Source organism: Gordionus sp. m RMFG-2023, chromosome 1, assembly GCF_954871325.1.
Source record: "Gordionus sp. m RMFG-2023 chromosome 1, tfGorSpeb1-WG-v2, whole genome shotgun sequence".
Taxonomy (NCBI): Eukaryota; Metazoa; Nematomorpha; class Gordioida; order Chordodea; family Parachordodidae; genus Gordionus; species Gordionus sp. m RMFG-2023.
This window is the reverse complement of record NC_088775.1, coordinates 3,204,022-3,224,700: the sequence shown is the minus strand read 5'-3', so window position 1 is coordinate 3,224,700 and position 20,679 is coordinate 3,204,022. Positions and strand designations below refer to the sequence as shown.

The 20,679-nt window shown below is 30.5% G+C and overlaps 1 protein-coding gene across 1 annotated transcript in view; it reads left to right on the top strand.

Annotated features, from left to right (window-relative positions):
• Positions 1–17,457, top strand: part of LOC135922875 (uncharacterized) — a 44,342-nt gene extending 26,885 nt beyond the window's left edge. The window contains exons 19-26 of the mRNA XM_065457379.1: positions 5,439–5,640; positions 6,012–6,270; positions 6,796–6,958; positions 9,741–9,910; positions 12,120–12,271; positions 12,450–12,602; positions 15,694–15,863; positions 16,763–17,457. Coding sequence (XP_065313451.1) covers positions 5,439–5,640; positions 6,012–6,270; positions 6,796–6,958; positions 9,741–9,910; positions 12,120–12,271; positions 12,450–12,602; positions 15,694–15,863; positions 16,763–16,863 — 1,370 coding nt within the window. The 3' untranslated portion in view covers positions 16,864–17,457. The remainder of the gene's footprint in view (positions 1–5,438; positions 5,641–6,011; positions 6,271–6,795; positions 6,959–9,740; positions 9,911–12,119; positions 12,272–12,449; positions 12,603–15,693; positions 15,864–16,762) is intronic.
• Positions 17,458–20,679: the final 3,222 nt, after the last annotated feature.

Sequence of the window (20,679 nt, the reverse complement as noted above, 5' to 3'; positions counted from 1 at the left end):
TCCGTATCCGCCTGATTGTCCTTCCGCATTTCTATTTGTTTTATCTCGGATGTATCTTCTATTTTTATATTATCAATTTTATTAATTATTTTGTCATAAGCTTCTTCATCCTCAATCCCATTTCCTATTTTTATTATTTCATGAATATCTAAACTTTCTACATGTGAAATTTTCTGACGTATATCTTTATTGGTTGAATATATTTTTATTCTCTCTATTGCTCTATCATAATTACTAAATTTGCATTTATTACTTATTAAACATAACCTGGTTACCCAATTACTGAATGTTTCATTTTTTTCTTGTACTACTTCACTGAATTCTTTCAAATACGCTATGTTCGAATTGTCTGGCTGTAAAAGTTTAAATCTCTCGAGTACGATCGATGGATTGCTAAATTCCGTAGGAGTGCATATCGCCTCTAGTCTCAGGTAAAGATCATCAGGTAACCTCTGCGTAAATGCGTATGCTTTTTCTATATCGGTATATTGTGGATCTTTAAATATATTATCGAATTTTTTTAGAAAAACCTCAACATTATTATTAGAAATAGGGCATTCTATTATAGTATTTTTAACTAAAGGTTTCATTATACTTTATTATATAATATTAATATTTATAATTATAATTTATCATATATGTTTGTGTAAATACAATACGACTATAATTGATATTATTATAAGCAGGGTTTCGAACCGTTTAGTATAACGGTTCGGTTCGTTCCGGTTTTTAGTTTAAAATTTTATAAAGGTTTTGTTCCATTTCGGTTTTTTAAAAAAATAATCATATCGGTTCGGTTCGGTTTATAATTTATAACGGTTCTTTTCGGTTTGTTCCGGTTTTTATAAATTTAATTTAAAAAAAAATTAATCATTAACCATGTATATATTAATTTTAGAGAAAAATCTTTTTATAATTTCTTATTTAATTTAACCATGAATGATAATCTAATAGATATTTTTATTAAACTTAGTAAATATAAATTAGACAAATCAATTCTTTTTATTTCATAAATAAGATAAACACAAACATGCGCAAATACAATGAGGAATAAAATAACACATAAATATAATAAATTTATATTATTTATTTTTAAAAAGAGAATTGGAACGGATAACTAAAATATTTTCTAATATTTCAGGATTTAATTTAGTTCTTTGCGCAGAGAGTATAAACTTAAGGCTAGAAAATGCTCTTTCTACGGATACCTGCGTAGCTGGAACTGCTAGCACAACCATAGCTAACTTATAAAGTTCTGGCATACTATTCTTTACATTTTCCCAATAATTCAAAAGATTTGCATCTTTTTCTAATCTCTCTATATTATCAAATGACCGAATTATATACTCTATTTCTACACATTTATTATAATTTTCTATGCCCTGAGAACTATTCTTATTAAGGCTTTCATGCGACATTAATAAATCTTCAAAATCATCATCTAAGTTATCTTTCGAATGTGAACACGTAGGAATAGTATCTAGATTTTCAATATTCTGATTATTTAAATTTTGGATTAAGTTCCAAGTTTTATAAAGATGTTTTTTGGCGATATCTTTTTTCTTCAAATGATCAAAATACATTATATCTTGGGTCGAGATATATAGCTGAGCAAAAAACTTCATTTTTCAAATTAATCTCTCGTGCTTTGATTGTACAAACTAAAAGTTTGGCAAATGAAGTGTCTATTTTGCTAGTTTGCATGATACATTTGATCCATGCTGCATAAAAATCGCCCATGGTCATTTGTTCACTTTGTATATATTTTGTCAAAATATAAGATGGATATAAAGCTTTTAATATATCACTAATTATTTTCCATTCATTCTCTGACAAACATTTTTCACGTTCATTACTTTGGGCCGATATTTCCTGGCAAAAGTTTTTTAACTCTAATAATCTTTCCAACATTAAATAGATTGAATTCCATCTTGTGCAACAATCTATTAGTGGCTTTTTTAAATTTAATTTGGACAAAATAGACATTGTAGTCTGATTTCTTATTTTTTTGCAAATGTTTCTTGCTTTATTAATAATAACAATTTCATTTGAATTTTTTATGCAATCATTAATTGCTAATTGAAATGTGTGGGAGGCACATCCTAATGCCCATTAACATGGATCTCGTATGAGGTACAAGATTAATACTTTCAATATTAAAAAAAGGTTCTTCATTTTCATTAACAATTATATCATCATTGTTATTTAAATTATCATTATCTAAATAATCATTAAGGATATCATCTTCATCATCTTCTTCATCATGATGTATTAACAGCTTGATTAATTTAATCATGTTAGCTGCATTGTCTGTGGTTATCGTATAAATTTGATCAATTCTTATTTCATGTTCGTTTAGAACATCTAGAATAATTTTTTTAGATATTCTGATGTATGTCTTTCTTTTATCTCTTTCATGCATAACGTTCTTAATTTTATTTCTCCATTATCTATAAATTGAATATTGATCCCCAGTATGGACCTATCATATCGAGTTGCAATATCTAATTTTAACGATATAAGTTTTTGGTATATTTCTTTTTTTAAATTTTGCGAAAAATCAAATGCCATTTTTTTAATATTATTGCGTATATTTTCAGAATTGATGGTTAAATTACCACCCAATCCTACAATTATCGGATCTAATAATATTTCTAAATGCTTTGTCATCAATTGATTTTATTGGTCTCCCATGAACTGTGATTAACTCAGTGCAGGAGCGGATTAAAGTGTCTTTATTAATATTAATTTGTATTGTATTAGTTTTGGTAAAAGCATTTTGAATTGTATTATGATTATTTGCATTTTTTGTTATTGTTTTTTTAATAGTCAAATTATCTTCTTTTTTTTTAATAATTTGAATTCCTTATCGTGGAATCTTTCTATATGTCGTTCAAGATTTGCTGCATGGTCCCCGGTTAAAACTTTACCACAGTTTTCTAGTTTACAAGTAGATTGATTTTTTACAATATCTAATTTAAAATATGATCGCACAGGATTTGACTTTTCCCGAACCATTTAATAGATACTAATATGCTATATGATGATGAATAGATCAGAATCTTTTATTATAAAAATAGAATAAATAAATTTCTTAATAGAATCAGTATAATTTTTTATTTATCTTATCTGACAAGATCTCCCCCAAAAACGTGAATTATATGCAGGCCTACCCTTCATATAATTATGCGCCGATTTTTTCCTCAAAGATACTAACAACAAACCTTGTACACAGATGAAACTAAATAAGTGAATGGAGCTTACTAATACCATTTTAATAAATAATTTGATTTAATAGAGAAAAGAAAGAAGCAAAAAGATAAGATATAAAATAAGAAGAAAAGAAATAGAAAAGCTGTTTAAAATTCCAAAAACAACTGTAATTAAATTAAAACTTTAATGGATACTTTATCATTTTATAATTATCCAATTGAATTTCATCTGTTTAAATTTTATTTGGTACTATAAGATTTAGAAGATTAATCAGTAAGTAGTTATTATTTCAAGAAATTATCCACTAAAGTGTAAATGTAAATAAATAAATAAATAAATAAATAATTCTCTCTCTCTCAATTTAAAGAATAGTCTTGTTTGATTTTAAGATTCTTATCTAATTAACCGGTAATTCGCCTAATCTCTATTAAATTGAGTATTGAGTATTTATTAAAGTGAAAAGAAAAAACAATAAACCTGGTGGTATTAATTGACATGTAAAAAAAATTCAATTTGAAAAGAAAATAAAGAGTTTAAAAATTTCCCCAAGGAAAATTCAAATTTCAAATTTAGGTTAATAATGTTTAAATTTAATTATTTTTTAAAACCGCTTTGAACCGGTTTAAACCGGTTTAAAATATTTATAACGGTTCGGTTCGCTCTTTTTATAGTTTCTTTATAACGGTTCGGTTACGGTTACGGTTCAGAAAATTATAACGGTTCATTCCGGTTTGGCGGTTCGGTTCGGTTCGGTTCGAAACCCTGATTATAAGTCTCTTTGATATCTTCGAGCCTTGAGTATAAATAATCTTCCAGTCGTGTCAAAGTACTCTTTTCCATTTATCAGTTCATAAGCCTCTTGCATGTCTTCCAGTCTGTCATAACGTATCATAATAATTGTCATAGAATCATGTAACGTATAAGAGAAATCTCTTTTATTATTGTCAAAATATCTTTTTATACTTGTTTCCAAAGGCAATGTTATTAATAATAAGTAAGCTGCCACCATGATAAACATAAGGAAGGCAGGTATTAAAAAAGTAGAAAAAGTTTAATTTATTTTATTAATTTTATTATTTCAATTTTATAAAAATTACAACTGATCAACTTACAATTTTTACAGCTATATATACACATTATTATTTACATGTTAACATTAATATAATTTAAAAGGTCCTTAAAAAAAGAAAAGATTTTTACAAAAGGTAAAAGTAAAAAATATTCAAATTATAGGTTATCAAAAATAAAGAAATGTTTTTTACAAAAGGTCATAAGTTACAAAGTAAAAAGTATTCAAATTATACATGATAAACACAAGGAAGGCAGGTATTAAAAAAGTAGAAAAAGTTTAATTTATTTTATTAATTTTATTATTTCAATTTTATAAAAATTACAACTGATCAACTTACAATTTTTACAGCTATATATACACCTTATTATTTACATGTTAACATTAATATAATTTAAAAGGTCCTTAAAAAAGAAAAGATTTTTACAAAAGGTAAAAGTAAAAAATATTCAAATTATAGGTTATCAAAAATAAAGAAATGTTTTTTACAAAAGGTCATAAGTTACAAAGTAAAAAGTATTCAAATTATACATGATAAACACAAGGAAGGCAGGTATTAAAAAAGTAGAAAAAGTTTAATTTATTTTATTAATTTTATTATTTCAATTTTATAAAAATTACAACTGATCAACTTACAATTTTTACAGCTATATATACACCTTATTATTTACATGTTAACATTAATATAATTTAAAAGGTCCTTAAAAAAAGAAAAGATTTTTACAAAAGGTAAAAGTAAAAAATATTCAAATTATAGGTTATCAAAAATAAAGAAATGTTTTTTTACAAAGGGTCATAAGTTACAAAGTAAAAAGTATTCAAATTATATATTAGCAACAATGATCGAAATGCGGAGCCTGGGATTCCATTTCATAATTTGTAGAAATTGGAAACGGAAGTCATTTTAAATTTCACGAAACGGTCCTAGCGAAAAGCGTAATTACTTTACCATACATTAAAACGGAGTTTAGAACCAGAAACCGGAACCGCGTCAAATTTAAGAACCGGAAGTGGAACCCGCTTCCCAAAATCTTATTAACCGGAAGATGAACGGAATCACGAATCAGAACCATTTTTTTTTGTTTAACCCTGGTTTTTTTCTAAACTCCCCCACCCAATAATATTTTATTCATTTTTTTAAAATGAAAAAAAAAAGGGGTATACAACTCAAACATACACCAGAAAACGGGGAACAACGAATCCTGCCACGGCGATAACGCGTCGAACCATATGATCGAACAAGATGGCGGTGATTCCCAATGGCGGAGGCGAATGATAGGCAAACCGTTCCTGTTGAACGTTCCCGCCGTGGGCTTAACTTTATCCCGCCTCAAAAAGATGGTGTCTAAAATGGCATGGTGCGTTCTAAAAAAAATAAATTATCATCCAGAGTCAGATGTAATCTTTTTTGGTTACTTGAATAAAGGAAGAGAACCCAAATATAAAATGGAACAGAGAGAATAGCCAATAAGTGCTATTAATAAGGAAAGGAAGGAAGGATTCTGATAAAAAAGTAAAAGAGCTTCTAAATCTCGATAGGAGAATCACCTATTCCCCGAAAAAACCAGCTGTCCCCTCTGATCCCATCGGAGATTGTGCCACACTTAGCACCCATTCTTCCATAAATCCTAATTATCTATTTTAACAAGAGTTTGAGAAAATATCTATGTAAAATTTATAAAAAAAAATGTTTATCATTATTTATTATGCGTGTACGTACATTATAAAGCCTTTCCGTTGGATTCGAACCATACCCTCCTTCCCTTGTACTTAACCTGTCTCAAACCTCCTCCTCCTCCTACCGCAATTACAATGCCAATACAACTTCGTCCAATGCCAGACCGGGCCTTATGGGAGGCGTGTCTTTGATAGAACGCATGGAAACCAATTTCTTCGAGAAAGCCACCATTTACAACGACGATATAGACGCCACCAAAGACTCCCAAGGTTTCCCGGGGGAAGAACGCCCGGAATTTGACAGGAGGGAGGTAAAGATAAAACAAATTTTTATTTTAAAGAATTTTCAAACCCCGGTTGTTTATATTTGATAGATGCTTGTCCATCATTTACATTTTACATAACGCCGAATAAAGATATAAGTTTTTTTACTGGTCAAAAAATAGAGATATTAGCTTGTCGTTTGATGCGATATACGCTCCGAGTTTAAAAATTGGCCTTTCAAGAGACGCCCAAAAGAAAGGCGTTTCTCTTAACACCCATTCATAATTTTAGAAGACGAAATAGTATATCACGTGTGAGAATTCTCCTATTTCTTTTGAGGCCAATTTCCCGTTCCTCTATTTGTATTTCCCTCTAAAGCCGAAGGTGAACTGGGTTTTACTAAAACCGGATGCGGCATATTTTTCTGATCAGTTGATCGTTATGTCATCCAACCAATTATCCTTACCAGTATCAGCTGACCAATTTTTTTTTAACAGGTGACCATCTTTTTTTTCCTGAGAAGATTATATATTTATCATCTCTATTTATGACCTATTCTTTTACCTTAAAAGTTACCGATTCGAGATGCGACAGAAACTACTAACGTCATCGATGCCAGGGCCCCAACACCCGATTCAGAATTCTTTATAGACTCCTCCAACGATCCACCCTTCAGGCTCAGGATCAAAGGATCGGATTACAATTCACGATCACCAGAGAAGGATGCCATTATAGGTATACTCTTTTTTACTTTCTTTCCTTAAATATAAATTACATGGTTCACTGTAGGTTTTCGAATGATGCATTTACAAAAACCCCCTTGAATGACAAAGTGTAAAAAAATAAATAATAACGAGGTGGTTTTGCCGACTCGCCCCCATTTAAGCTATGTTATATCTCCACAGTTTATATATATGTGTGTGTGTTAGCGTCAATGTCTTTTTTCCGGCAATGTGTTAATTTTTACAACTTTTAAAATCATTTTTTTGAGCGCATTTTTTTTTTAAAAAAAATTTAAGAAATCTGATTTTAACCGTAAATACTATTCTATCATGTTTTAGAATAACCTGATCTTATGAATTGTAGACAATTTTTTTCTTTCTTTCTTTTCTTTTCTTGACGTGATCACTCTCCCTAAAAGAATATTATTAGAATAATTATCCTATAAATTGCTAAAATTATAAATAATAATAATTTCTGGGAATAGATTAAAGGATGGTGGGCACCACGAAAGATGTGCAGGTAAATAAAAATAAACATAAAAGATGCTCCGGCATCCCCTTCCTTTACAGAGTTAAAGCCTTCTCGGTAGGTAGAATTACAGAACCGATCTGGCTCTCGCCGATCTGAACTCAAATCATGGATAAATTTAATGGTCGGTTTGTATAGTTATAATATTTATCTTTGGTTTGTCTCAAGATCAAAAATAAGAGGCTGGCAGTTCTTTGTACCAATGTCTACACTGCAAAAGTTAATTCCGGTTTGGACTGGTGCAGCCATTCATAGATGCCATCAAGATTGCGTAACAAAAATCCCTCTCAAATATTATTTTCAATAGAGACCACTATAAAAAAATGATTTATTAATATCTGAAATGAAGGGTTAGCCTCGATAAAATTGACTACGTCACTGAGCTGGATTTTTTCACTGCAAAAAATGAGTGATGAGCTCAAGTGATTGAAATTCCTCTGATATTAAATCCAAAATCCAGGTACCATTAGTATTAGGGGTTTCAACCCCTATAAAAATTAGTCTACCACAATTTTTCTTAACCTTTATCGGGGTAAATTTAACCTTTTTTCCACACCATTTTTTGGGATTAGCAGGTATACCCCGACGGTGCGGAGTAAACCACTCATTCATGCCAATTTGTCTAGAAGCTGTATCAACTAGAAACTTTATTAACTGAATTACCAAACTTTTTCTTATAAAGATATCTTTGGTTTTATGCTGCCCTTATTCTTATTTTTTGACCAAATATCTATTACAGTAAATTTCAAGTTATTGTTAGTATTAATACGAAAAAGAAAAGATATTAAAAAAATTATTGCTCTAGAGAAAAATCCTATAGAGCAAGGAAAAGCTATTAATGATCAGGAAGATAAAAAAGAAGATTGTGAAGTTAATTTACTAGAATTAATAGGGTTCATTCGAGTTTCTTGAGAATTTATCAATTATCTTAATTTTAATTTCAAGTTTTATTTTTACTCGTATTTCCCCCCTTTTAAAATATTAAACTATATATTTTAAAAGGGGTTCTTTCTTTCTTTCTTTCTTTCTTTCTTTCTTTCTTTCTTTCTTTCTTTCTTTCTTTCTTTCTTTCTTTCTTTCTTTCTTTCTTTCTTTCTTTCTTTCTTTCTTTCTTTCTTTCTTTCTTTCTTTCTTTCCTACTTTCATTCTTTCATTCTTTCCTACTTTCATTCTTTCCTACTTTCATTCTTTCTTTCTTTCCTACTTTCTTTCTTTCTGCTGCTAACCTTTGAGTCATTTATAATTATATAGATATCAAATTTAAAAGTTCTTGGAAAGATTGTCCGAGATTTTATAGGGTAAGGATTCCAAGCATGCTGGAATACATTTCCGGTAAAATCAGATTTTTAAATTTTTTTAAAAAAATCGCCCCAAAAAACATGATTTAAAAGTTGAAAAAATAAACACTTTGCCGGAATAATAATCTTTGAAACTAGATTTTAAAAAAAATATTAATTTTTTTGCCAAAGCTAGAGAGCTCTGTCAAAATTGATAAATAAGCTTTTTTTTTCCTATACATTTTATTTTTTAAAACTTTAATGTTCGATTTTCTCATTTTTAAACATTTTCGCGAGTGGAGCCACATTTAAAAAATCAATATTTAAAAATATATATATATAAAAGAGAACTGAGAGATGATAAAAAATTATTTTAAAAAAAAGATACTTATCACACCCTAGAGAAGAGTGAATGCTTAAAAAAATGTAGGACCTGCAGATTTGCCTGGAAATCTGCTTGACGAATGGTTAAAATCCTTCATTTAGGGGGTCCCCTGAGATTTAAAATTTTTTTTTATACGAAACATATGGATGCTACTATGCTCTGGTACGGAGGGATAAAATGGTGCTTTGCGACACTTACAAGGCAAAACTGCTATTATTAAGTTGTTTTGTCACTTCTTCTTATTTTAACAATGAGAAAAATCGCTTAAAATTGTTATTGCGTAATAACATATTTTTCCCCGAAACTTTATCCGCATTCATACTGGGGATCCGTTCCGACACGATTTAACAGCTGATCGATTTTTAAAATCGGTTTATGAGATTCAATTTTTCTTTATTATAAAACCAATATTTCTTAGGTTACTATCATGTATAGAATTAAAGATAAAATTAATATTATATAAAAATGAATTGATCTCATAAACCGATTTTAAAAATCGATCAGCTGTTAAATCGTGTCGGATCGGATACCACTATGAATACGGCCTTTGCATTCTTTCCTCCCATCTTCTTCTTCTTTTTTTTTACGAAATGTATCTTTACAGACGAAGGAACGGTCGATTTAACCAAGGTTCATTGCATCAGCGTGGAATGGATGACCCATTACTACCCGAACGCGGAAAGCGATGAGCGCGCGTCACGCAAAAGTCAATTTGGTTCTTACCTGACGCCCTCGAATCCGGCCCAAAATTATAAGATATTCGACAAGGAATTGGTTTTTTTTTTTTAAAAAAAAAATCTTATTTATATATATTTTTTTAATATCCGTTAACGATTTCTTAAATACTCAGGATTATACGTTCGTGTTTGTTTATTGTGGCTAATCAACCGGGTCGAGCTAACCGGTCTGACTCAATTAGTAGATCGATTCGCTATAATTTGGGTCACCGGTTTTTTTTACAAATATATCTTCCGAATGAGTCGGGTCATTTGATTGGTGCGGGTAATAACTAACACTAACACCACCATTGACTTGGTATTACCATAACGCATAAAACCATTTATTCCACGTTCGGAACATCTCCTGAAAATTATACAAGTTCAAAGCAAGCTTATCTGACATGGAATATTTAGGATGAAAATAACTGGCTGGCAGACTCTCGCACACGTTGGTTATGGTGAAAGAGTAAATTAAATGAACTCGTTTTTTAGACTGAAGGCTCGATGTGGATCTAAGCTATGAATGGGACCAAGTGGTGCTGTTAAAAATCCCAATTTGGGTTAAGATTTTAGCTAAGTTGAGCATTGAGTTGACAATTTTTTTGCCAGTTAAGAGGGAAATCTTTGGGCTTAGTCAATGTTATTTTGGTCATAATCTTAATCGAGGTGTTTTTTTTAAATAGACCCCTAATCAGGTTTTTTTTAAACAACACTAGGAACGAGGGAATATATTGATGATACATCAAAAATTGTATTAAAACATTTCGTAGCACTGCTGTATGTGAGTGCGGCTTTCGCCTTATGAATGTCATTATGACTGACATGATTGCAGGTCTTTACGATGAAAAGATATTTCCAGTTTAACCATGATAAACGTTAACGTCTCTCTTCCCGGTCAGCGGAATTCTTCTCCGCAAATGATTAACCAATCAAGGAAGGGCCCAGTTAATATTATTAAAAAAAATGGTGAAAACTGATTTATGCATTATATTATTATATATATATATATATAACGTATTTTTATATGGAATGCTTCTAAACTATTAAAAAGATAAAGAAAAAAATTTGACTCGCAATGAATCATAAATTTGCCTCTTTTTGTCCCAGTTTAGCTTGCCCCTATCATTTTTTATCTTTAGAGAAATAGCGTATCACCGCTGCAAATCTTGGAACTACAATTTAGAAAATTGAATGTAGTATCTTTAAATTACTAAAAAAATTATCGGAATTAGATTTACCAACCTATTTTTGCATGTCCTATTTTCGTCGATACCCAGAGCACTTTCTGTTTTCCCTTGGATTCTTGAGATGTTTTTCTATTTTCTCCTATTAGAAAATAGTCGCCCTGAAAATTAGATTATTCCATCTTCACTTTTTTGTAATTTTATATAGTAGGAAGCAATTTTTAAAAGTTAAAAATTATAATTATATAAAAAAAAATAGATTTTTTGTGATAAAGGTCACTTTTGACAAAAATGTGGATATAACCTAATTCTCAAGCTATAAAATATTGAATAAACATTCATTTAGAAATTATAAAAAGAGATTTGAAACCTAACTAGGTCATAAACGATTTTCCAACACTAATCGTTTCACTTGATTGGTTTTCGGCGTTTAGGTAACCTGAATGTTCTTGTCTCGAAGCCTTAAAGACAGATCTGATTATTCGAATAGAACAGCTTACGTCCAAGGCGAGATCTGATAAGACTTCCTAACCGGGGTGGGAGATCCCGTTAAATTTTGCTCCTGATGCTAGATATTCTTCGAATTTATAAAATGGCGTTAACATGGGAATCATAGTCATTTTCTAAAACTACTTTAACCGTACTAAGTTTGATAGACAACCCATCGCGCATTAAGTACCCTTCCAATCTTTATAGCATCTGAATGCCCCATTTTGAACATTTGATCCAACAATCGTGTCAATAAGGGACTTTAAAAATGATTGGCATCTTTTATCGCGTCGGAACGGAACACCGCTAATTTTTTTTAAACGGTGATTTTAATGCAATGCCAGAGTACGATCTTTGAACGTAATTCGCGAAGGCGCTTTGCTAACCCCCTCATTTCCTCCTAGTCGTGACACTCACCCCATCGCTTTTTTTTTAACTAATACATTTTAAAAAAAATAATGTCGAGCAATACAATAAATCCTATTAGGATTTGTCATTCCTTTAATTAGATTAATATCCTTCCTTGCCCTAATCATTACGATATTTTGACTATTTAGAATTAATAAAATATATATATATATATTAACACAGGAACAAAACTGCCACTTTTGCGAACAGGATGGATGTAGTCCGTCTACCCGCGGTAGCAGGGAATGTTCGGTGCCGTCGAACGACGAAAATACCCTGCATAATTGTCTCAGGCTATTTTCCAAGAAAGAAGTTTTGACCCCCGAGGAGGCCTGGTAAAAAAAAGAGCAAAATAATTTTGTACCCACTAGGAATGATTGTAATTTTTTTTTGGGAGCCATTTTGAGATTTTTTTTTTCTTTCTAATCCGTTCGATTCGAAATATCACGCGACCTAAAATATTTATAGATGCTATGATAATTTAATATTATTTTTTTTACAATCGATAAAAAGGTATTGTCCCAATTGCAAAACGCATAGACAAGCCGAAAAAACGATGTCGTTATGGAAATTTCCTCGCATTCTGGTGATCATATTCAAACGGTTTTCTTACGGAAATCACTATTGGCGGGAAAAATTGGATAAATTGATCACGTTCCCCATCGAGTTTGGGATTGGATATATATATATAAAATGATTGGCATTTCTTATTTATATATAATAAAGGGGGATTTAATGGGAGAAGGCGAAGTGTCAAAGGCGTGAATTATTGTGAGAGAGAAAATATTAAATTATTTTAAAGAAAAGAAAAGTAAATTTGAAAAATAAAATTAAAGGGATGAAATAAAAGAAAATTATGGCTTTAAATATTATACTAATTAAAGAAAAATATAATAAAAAAATTTTTGTGTGGGGTAGAACAGGGGTGGGGGGGAATCCCTCGACAAACGCTGTAGACAGAAATCCTGAAATACCCTGTTTCCCAACCTCATAGAATTTTCCATCCTAAGCATATCATTCTTTTCATTTTTACATATCGAATACGAAATTTGTTCGTTCATTTACCAGAATTATTAAGTTTCCTTTCAATAAATTTTTTACACGTTTTATTAATAGAATTATATATTTTATTGCCAAGTTTTATTAAGTATTTATACAATTATTACAAACATCGAAATTTTATAAAATTTCCTTCTTAGTTTTTTTTAAAAAAAAAATATATATATCACCAAAATTACTTAAAAAATTCACATATTATTCAAACAAAACTAAAAAAAAAAATAAATGTTCGCAAGAAAAACAAAGTGAGAAAAAAAACCCAACGTAAAAGTTACATCTATATCATCAGGAATCTGCGCAGGTTTCCAATTGGACAGCCCGGATTGGTTTAAAAAAAAAATTTTGGGCTGGCTCCGCTTATTTATAAAGCTTTGCCCTTATTCCTGGATCGGGCTTTGGATCCAGACCCGCAGGTCTCTAACGATGTGCGTAAAATACTGAGATAAAAACGGGATGGAAATCGAGATATTTAACGCATGCGTCCTACCAGAATCTGTACGCGATTGACAACCCAAACAGGATCATTGATCATATTTTATCCACGTATCAATATTTTTAGCCACAAAAAATATTGCCTAATCCTCGAGATTTCGCTAATAGATGTCCAAACCTTAGTTCCTTCTACAAACAAAATCTTCAGGGCACGCTTAGAATAGTATTCTGGGATGAAATATTGAGTTAGCCGTTTTGACAACACTTATTCGAGGGTGTTCGTGAGGATTATTTTTTTTCCCGTGCTTTAACTCTCTTACCTTCTCGCGTAACTGGAATATCGTTGATTATTCGGGATGGGTTCGATACGAATCCGATAATTGTTGTTGTCATAATTTAGTTATAATAAAATGTGGAATTTATGATTCCACGGGCAGAATTCCAATTATGATGATTCTTAAAATATAATTTCTTTTATTTAATTTACAATTAAATCCCAAAAACTTTCTTATAAAAAATATTAATATCTCCTTTTTCCTTCAAACTTAATAAACAAAAAAAAACGTTATTTATTTTTAAAAAAAATACACGACACTCTCCAACATCAATCACCATATCTCTCCATCATATACTCATAATCACAACATCTCCCCTCCTTTACCTTCCTCCCTCGGCCTCAATTGATCTTGATGCCTATAATATACCATTCCATCGTCATCTTTAACCTCGTATTTGACACTGCCCAATTATTTCTTCCACCTTTCCCTTCGTCTATCTGAATTTCCCCTTGAACATTAAAATATGCACTTGTCCAAGCAAAATTTAGTAGACTTCACTACACATCCAGCCTTTTCATTTCCTCCCTCCTTTAACGAGTCCAGCATTAAAAATGTCTTTCCTCGCAAGAATTTTTCCGTCGGAGAGACCCCATTCCTGCTATTATTGTGAAGCAATTGCAATAACCATCTTTCATGGTCACCATTCCTTTCCTTTTCAACCACGATTTCACCATTGCAACCATTCTCTCGGCCTGACCATTGGAACTGGGATGTTTTGGAGCCGTTATAACACGATCTATACGGGGAGATGTTGTAATTATGAGTATATGATGGAGAGATATGGTGATTGATGTTGGAGAGTGTTGTGTATTTTTTTAAAAAATAAATAACGTTTTTTTTTATTATGTTTGAAGGAAATAGGAAATAAAAGATATTATATTTTTTTTATATACGAAAGTTTTTGGATCTGAGTAAAGAAAATAATATTTTTTTGTACCAAGAATCATCATATAAGGAATTCTGCCCGTAGAACCATAAATTCCACAATTGTTATTATTATTGCACACTATTTAAGAAGTTTTCGTTCCGTTTTCCTCATCCAATATCGATAGCTCGGAGCTACTATGTTATCTATTACGACTCTTCAATATGATTTTTTTTTAAATTGATAGAGGGCGTATTATAGTTTGTTACATTTTCGTATTGTCGAGTATTCGGGCCAAGTTTGCCCGGGTCATTGTAGACCGCATTCGAAGAATAACGGGCATTTAGTTAGTACCGAGTTTGATTGGTGTCCTAAGCAGGGCCGTCGTGACGAATTATTAGTAGCGATTCGCTTCGGGAATTTAGTTGACCTTTTTATGCAAGTTGTCGAGGCAATGGGAATTACGCGAGAAAATGGGTGGGGGGGGGGAGTGCGGGGTTAATTTTTGGAACATTCGTTCATTCTTTTGTGGATTGCCCACAATTTTTCGATCATTTGTTAACTGTTATTGGGATTTAAATCTCTAAAGGTCATTCGAATCGACTTTTTTAACAGATGCACTTTTGAGTTAGGTTTTTATTTTTATTTTCCGCGAGCAAGAAAAGGGTGCTCTCATTTTTTGATTTTAAGGTTATGCGAATGCACTCGTTGCGTTTCTTTGGAAGGATTGGAAGGATTTGTCCAATAAGATTAATCTTTCGTTACCAAGATTTTTTCCTGAAATTAATTGGCCTTTAGGATAACGTTTATAATCTTCCCTCCGATTAAAATTTAGCTAAAATATATCGAGAATTCAATACATCCTTCAAAGTTAGAACCATTCGATGAATACACAGCCAACCTTTTGATTGATTTGAAGTCAAAAATGTAATAAAAAAAAAATGGAATTTTTTTTTAAAAAAGAGGTTCAATTTGAGTATATTTTTAATATCGAAACGATTTGTTAGTCTAAGAGCATTTAAAATTAAAATTAAAAAAACAATAAATAATATTATTACCTCAGAAATCTCGATTTGCGAGACGTTTACGAGGGCCCCTCCACTAAGAAGCCCCTGTACGACCTTTACGGAGTCATCAACCATCACGGAACACTCCTGGGCGGACATTACACCTCGTACGCTAGGATATTGGGTGATGGGGGCGTTTCTCCTCCCCTCAACGCCAAACCATTGGGTAAATATATTGCACTTATTTTTTTTATGTATTCACGGATTAAAGATCAAATCCCATTATACTAAAGAATCGGCTTAACCACCTACTATATCACAGCTTTTATCGCAAAAATAAATATTTATTTTTCAAAAAAAAATAACATTAAAAAATTTATATACTTTTTTTTGTAAATAAATTAAATATGAAACAATTTTATATAAATATTCGTCCTCTATATAAAAATATTTCGTCCTATTCAAATTTATTTAATATATATGTGTTGAGTCAGTGCATCATTAGAAATAAGATCTATATTAATTTTGAAATTTAATAATTTTACTTTATATTTTTTTTTTAAAAATTACTTGCAAAAAAAAGGATAGAAGTAAGTGAAAGTTTCTCGAAAAAAAAAACAACTTTTAGATAAACTTTGTCTATCCAAATGGAATTGGCATTATTGTGCTGTACCACCGATATAGAAGGTTTGATGCATAAGATTCAAATCACGATGGGCCAATAATCCCCTTTCTTATTCGTTCTTTATTTTACGGGCCTCCATTTTTGGAGATTACCTAGCGCCATCATCACATCTAAAATATATTCTCCGGACTCTATTTTTAATTTATCCTCGAAACACATAAAAAGCATGGCGGTAGGGTTTTTTAATAAAAAAAATATGGCCAAAAAATACGATTAAGCGAATGAATGTTTTAAATGATCCATCATGTCATTTTCAAGTTATATAACGTATTGCATCATAGTCGGTTGTTAAATAGGGTCTGATCAGCTTTTCAAAAATTAATTTTAAAACCCTACCCGAGGATATTAGCCCACTTTAATATATAATAAAAAAATTTAAATGGCACCCATTCACTTGACAATTATGATAAAATTATTTTTTTTATATTAAAAAAAACAAGGTTGGAGATCTTTCGACGATAGTTTGGTGTCCGACATTCGCGACGAAAAATGTCTCATAAGCTCCGCGTCTTACGTCCTTTTTTACAAATTGAAAGAATGAAGGCCAATCTAAATAACTTACTTAAAAATTCCTAAAAAAGAGGAAGATGCCGTCATTTTTTGATGCAAAAAAATAAAAAACTGTTATGTTTTTTATATTAACAAAACAAACAATACTTTTCGAAGATATTTTTTTTAAAAAACGCTTTTTTTAAAAGTAAATTTGTTTTTTCCCCCTGGATGAGAAATGGAACTTTATAAAAAGTATACATTATAATAAAATTAATTAATTAACCACTTCCCCTTACCCGTCCCCTACACACATACGAAACTTATATAATTAAGTATATCAATTAAAACTATTACCTATTTTTTGCATTTACTATCATACCTATTTAATTGATTCTTTCAAACTAACAGTAATGAAAATAATTAAATAACGCGTTTCATATTATAAGTTATATAACTATATTATGAAACTATTTTAAAATTATGAAGACTGTGATTAAAATTTTTTATTTTATTTTTTTTGAAAAAATAATTAAATAAAATATATATATATATATGCTTGTTTAAAATAATTAATGAATCAAAACAATTTTTTTTTGTTTTATATATATATTGTAAATATTTTTATCATATTTTATAACCATCCAATCATCTCGTTCATTTTTTAAAAAAAATTATATATGATTAAAACCACCTTCACATGTTGTTGTTGCAGATTTAATTTAAAACATTTTCCATTATTTAACTTGTAAAAAATTGATAAGATTATGTTATTTTAACAAATTTGTTGTGAGTTAAATAATTTTATTTCTAACAAACGAATTAAAAAAAATATATGGAAATGTTTCAAAATTAAATCTAATATAATAACTGTATATTAAAACAAGGGAACCCTCTTTAAAAAAAAATAGAGATAAAATGGTAAATTCTTAATGAATATCCTCATTGGTAGAATATACTTCTTCGCATACAAGAAAAAAAAAATTCCTCCCTCCCCTCAATTTAAAGATTATCATTTTTAAAAAAAAATATAAACATTTTTGTTGCTTCAAACTAATTTTTTTGTATTTAACCCTATAATGTATTTAAATTGCGAAATAACACAAATAAAATAATAATTTTAAATTATCTTTTAAAAAAAATAATAATTAAATATGATGTATTTTATATATATTTTTTTTAAATATACTTTTATAAAATATAATCTATAATTTGTAATATTAACACATCTTTTTTTGTTTGTTTGCTGGAACAACAATAATGTTTATATAAAAAAAATTATACTGGGGAGCGATGATCTACTCCCCTCAATCACTCGTTTATTATATCCGTTTTGAAATATTGATTTGAAAATAATTTTGTGTTTTTTTTTTGTATCTAATCTCATTAATAAATAAAAATAAAGAAAATAATGCGTCACATTTTTAGCTCGTTTTTAAAAAAAATAAAAATCTAGGTAACAAGCTTTTACCATTCAAAAAAAAGTATCGCGCTATTATTTTACGTTACTCCTTACTTTATAACTATTACAACACGTAATTTCTTATCAATATGATCCAGTTTAAATTATCCTTATTTTCTTTATATATATATATATCCAAGTTAAACAAAGAAAATTAAAAGTTAGAAAATATATTGAAAAACGCCCATAACTGTCAATTACAAATCGACTGATACAACAATAACTTTATTTAATATATTATCACATTTTTTTGTTTATTGTTGTTTAATATTTTAGGTTCCAATTCCTATAATACAATAATGCTATTACTAATGATATAGATCAATTGCCCCTTTATGAAACCATTTTTTGCAATCAAAACTTTTATATCATGATCACATATAATAAACTGATTTGAAAATGAAAATTATAAAAATATTCCAGATAGAAAAATTTTAATTTATCAGTAAATGAATTATATTATTTATAGCAATTGTCAGCAAAAATTTCATCACATTCTACTTATATGAATTTTAATATACAGAACAATACATAGATTTAGCCATAAACATATCTGTAAATTTTAACCTTAAAGATTTTCCCTCCTTGAGGCATATTATACTACTCTATTGCATCTTGGTGTTCAAGTGTACACACTCTGGTTCCACTCATCATTAGTATTTCTCCCTCTTCATCTCAATTCCCACAGCACGATAATGCTATTACTAATGATATAGATCAATTACCCCATTGTAAAACCATCTTTGCAATCAAAGCTTACATATCATGATCACATATAATAAACTGATTTGAAGATGGACAATGAAAATTATGAAATCATTTCAGATAGAAAATTTTAAATTTATTAAACAATACCTAGATTTATCCATAAACACATTTGTGATTTTTAACAATAATGATATTCACCTTCACCCTAAATATGATAAAAATTCCTAATCCATGAGCCTACCAGACCTCAGCACAGCACCTACCAAATGTAACTGCCCATTATGTAATAAACTTATTAAAGTAACCAAATTGGGGCTATTTCATCTCATAGTAACTATAAAATAAAGTGTCCTCAATCTGGGCTACCCATCTTATCACCAGCAATTCCTAGAACCCTTAATCCCATCTCTGCCCTTGCCCTTACAACTAAACAACCCATAGTCACCATTCCCTCATTATTGGCTGATGTGCTCACTAGCCCAATAATCCTTACCTTCACTGTCACAAATGCTTCGACGTTTGACCCAGCCGACTCAAATGTAGAAATATTTCTAACGACACCAAAACCATTTGTAATTTCACGAATACCTAAAGGAGCAAGGCTTCAAGTTGCGAGACACCTGTCGAAAAACTTGACTTCCTTGTTAAATAATTATTCTTCTGTAAAACACTGGCTAGACACCCTGTCATTTGCCTTTACTAACTTACAAGTTCCTGATCCTGCCAGCAAAAAATCCCTGACCCAACAAATTAAGGATGCTACTATCTACCTCTTACCCATCAATCACATTACCACATCTTTTACGAGTGATGACACAGATAAAAATACAAATCACAAAAATGACCTGCTCACCAAGACCAGGCTAACATCTAAAAAATTGGATAACCTGAATGTTAAATCCGCCATACGTCTGGCAACCTCCGACAATAAGCTGACTCCCTACGATTTAGTAAGTTATCAGGCCCTTCTTCTCCTAAAACACCACTTACACGATTTTAAAAATGTAATACCGACTTACCCTGAAACTCCTCTAATTGCGACCACTTATACCACAAGCAACGTTAGAAAGGTTATTCTCTCCTTCAAATGCCATTCCTCACCTGGGTTCGATGGGTTTTGCCCAATATTCTTACAACACCTAACCGCACCTTACATAACACAACAATGTGACGTTCTAGAAAAAATTACCCAATTAATCAACCGTATGCTTACTGGAGGCATAGGACCCGCCATTATTCCACTGCTATACGGAGTTAAACTCATCGCTCTCCATAAACCCAATAAAGATATTCGCCCAATCGCTATTGGAATTACATGGCGCCGATTAACTGCCAAACTAGTAGTTAGCAGATTATTGTTCACAATATCCAATCACCTTTGCCGGAATCAATTAGGGGTCAACGTAAAAGGTGGTTGTGAGGTATCCCTTCACATGACCCATATGTATCTGCAAACGGACCCCACCAATGATATCCTAGTCAAAATAGATTTCTCGAACGCCTTTAACTCTCTAAGACGACGTGGAGCTTTTCTAAATCCTATCCTAACCCTCTACCCAGAATTCTCAGAATTTATCTTCGATTGTTATGCTAATCCCTCACATCTTGTATTCGGAGATAGATTGATTCTTTCTAGCGATGGGATACAACAAGGTGACCCTCTAGGTTCCTATTTGTTCTGTCTGGGCATTAATTATC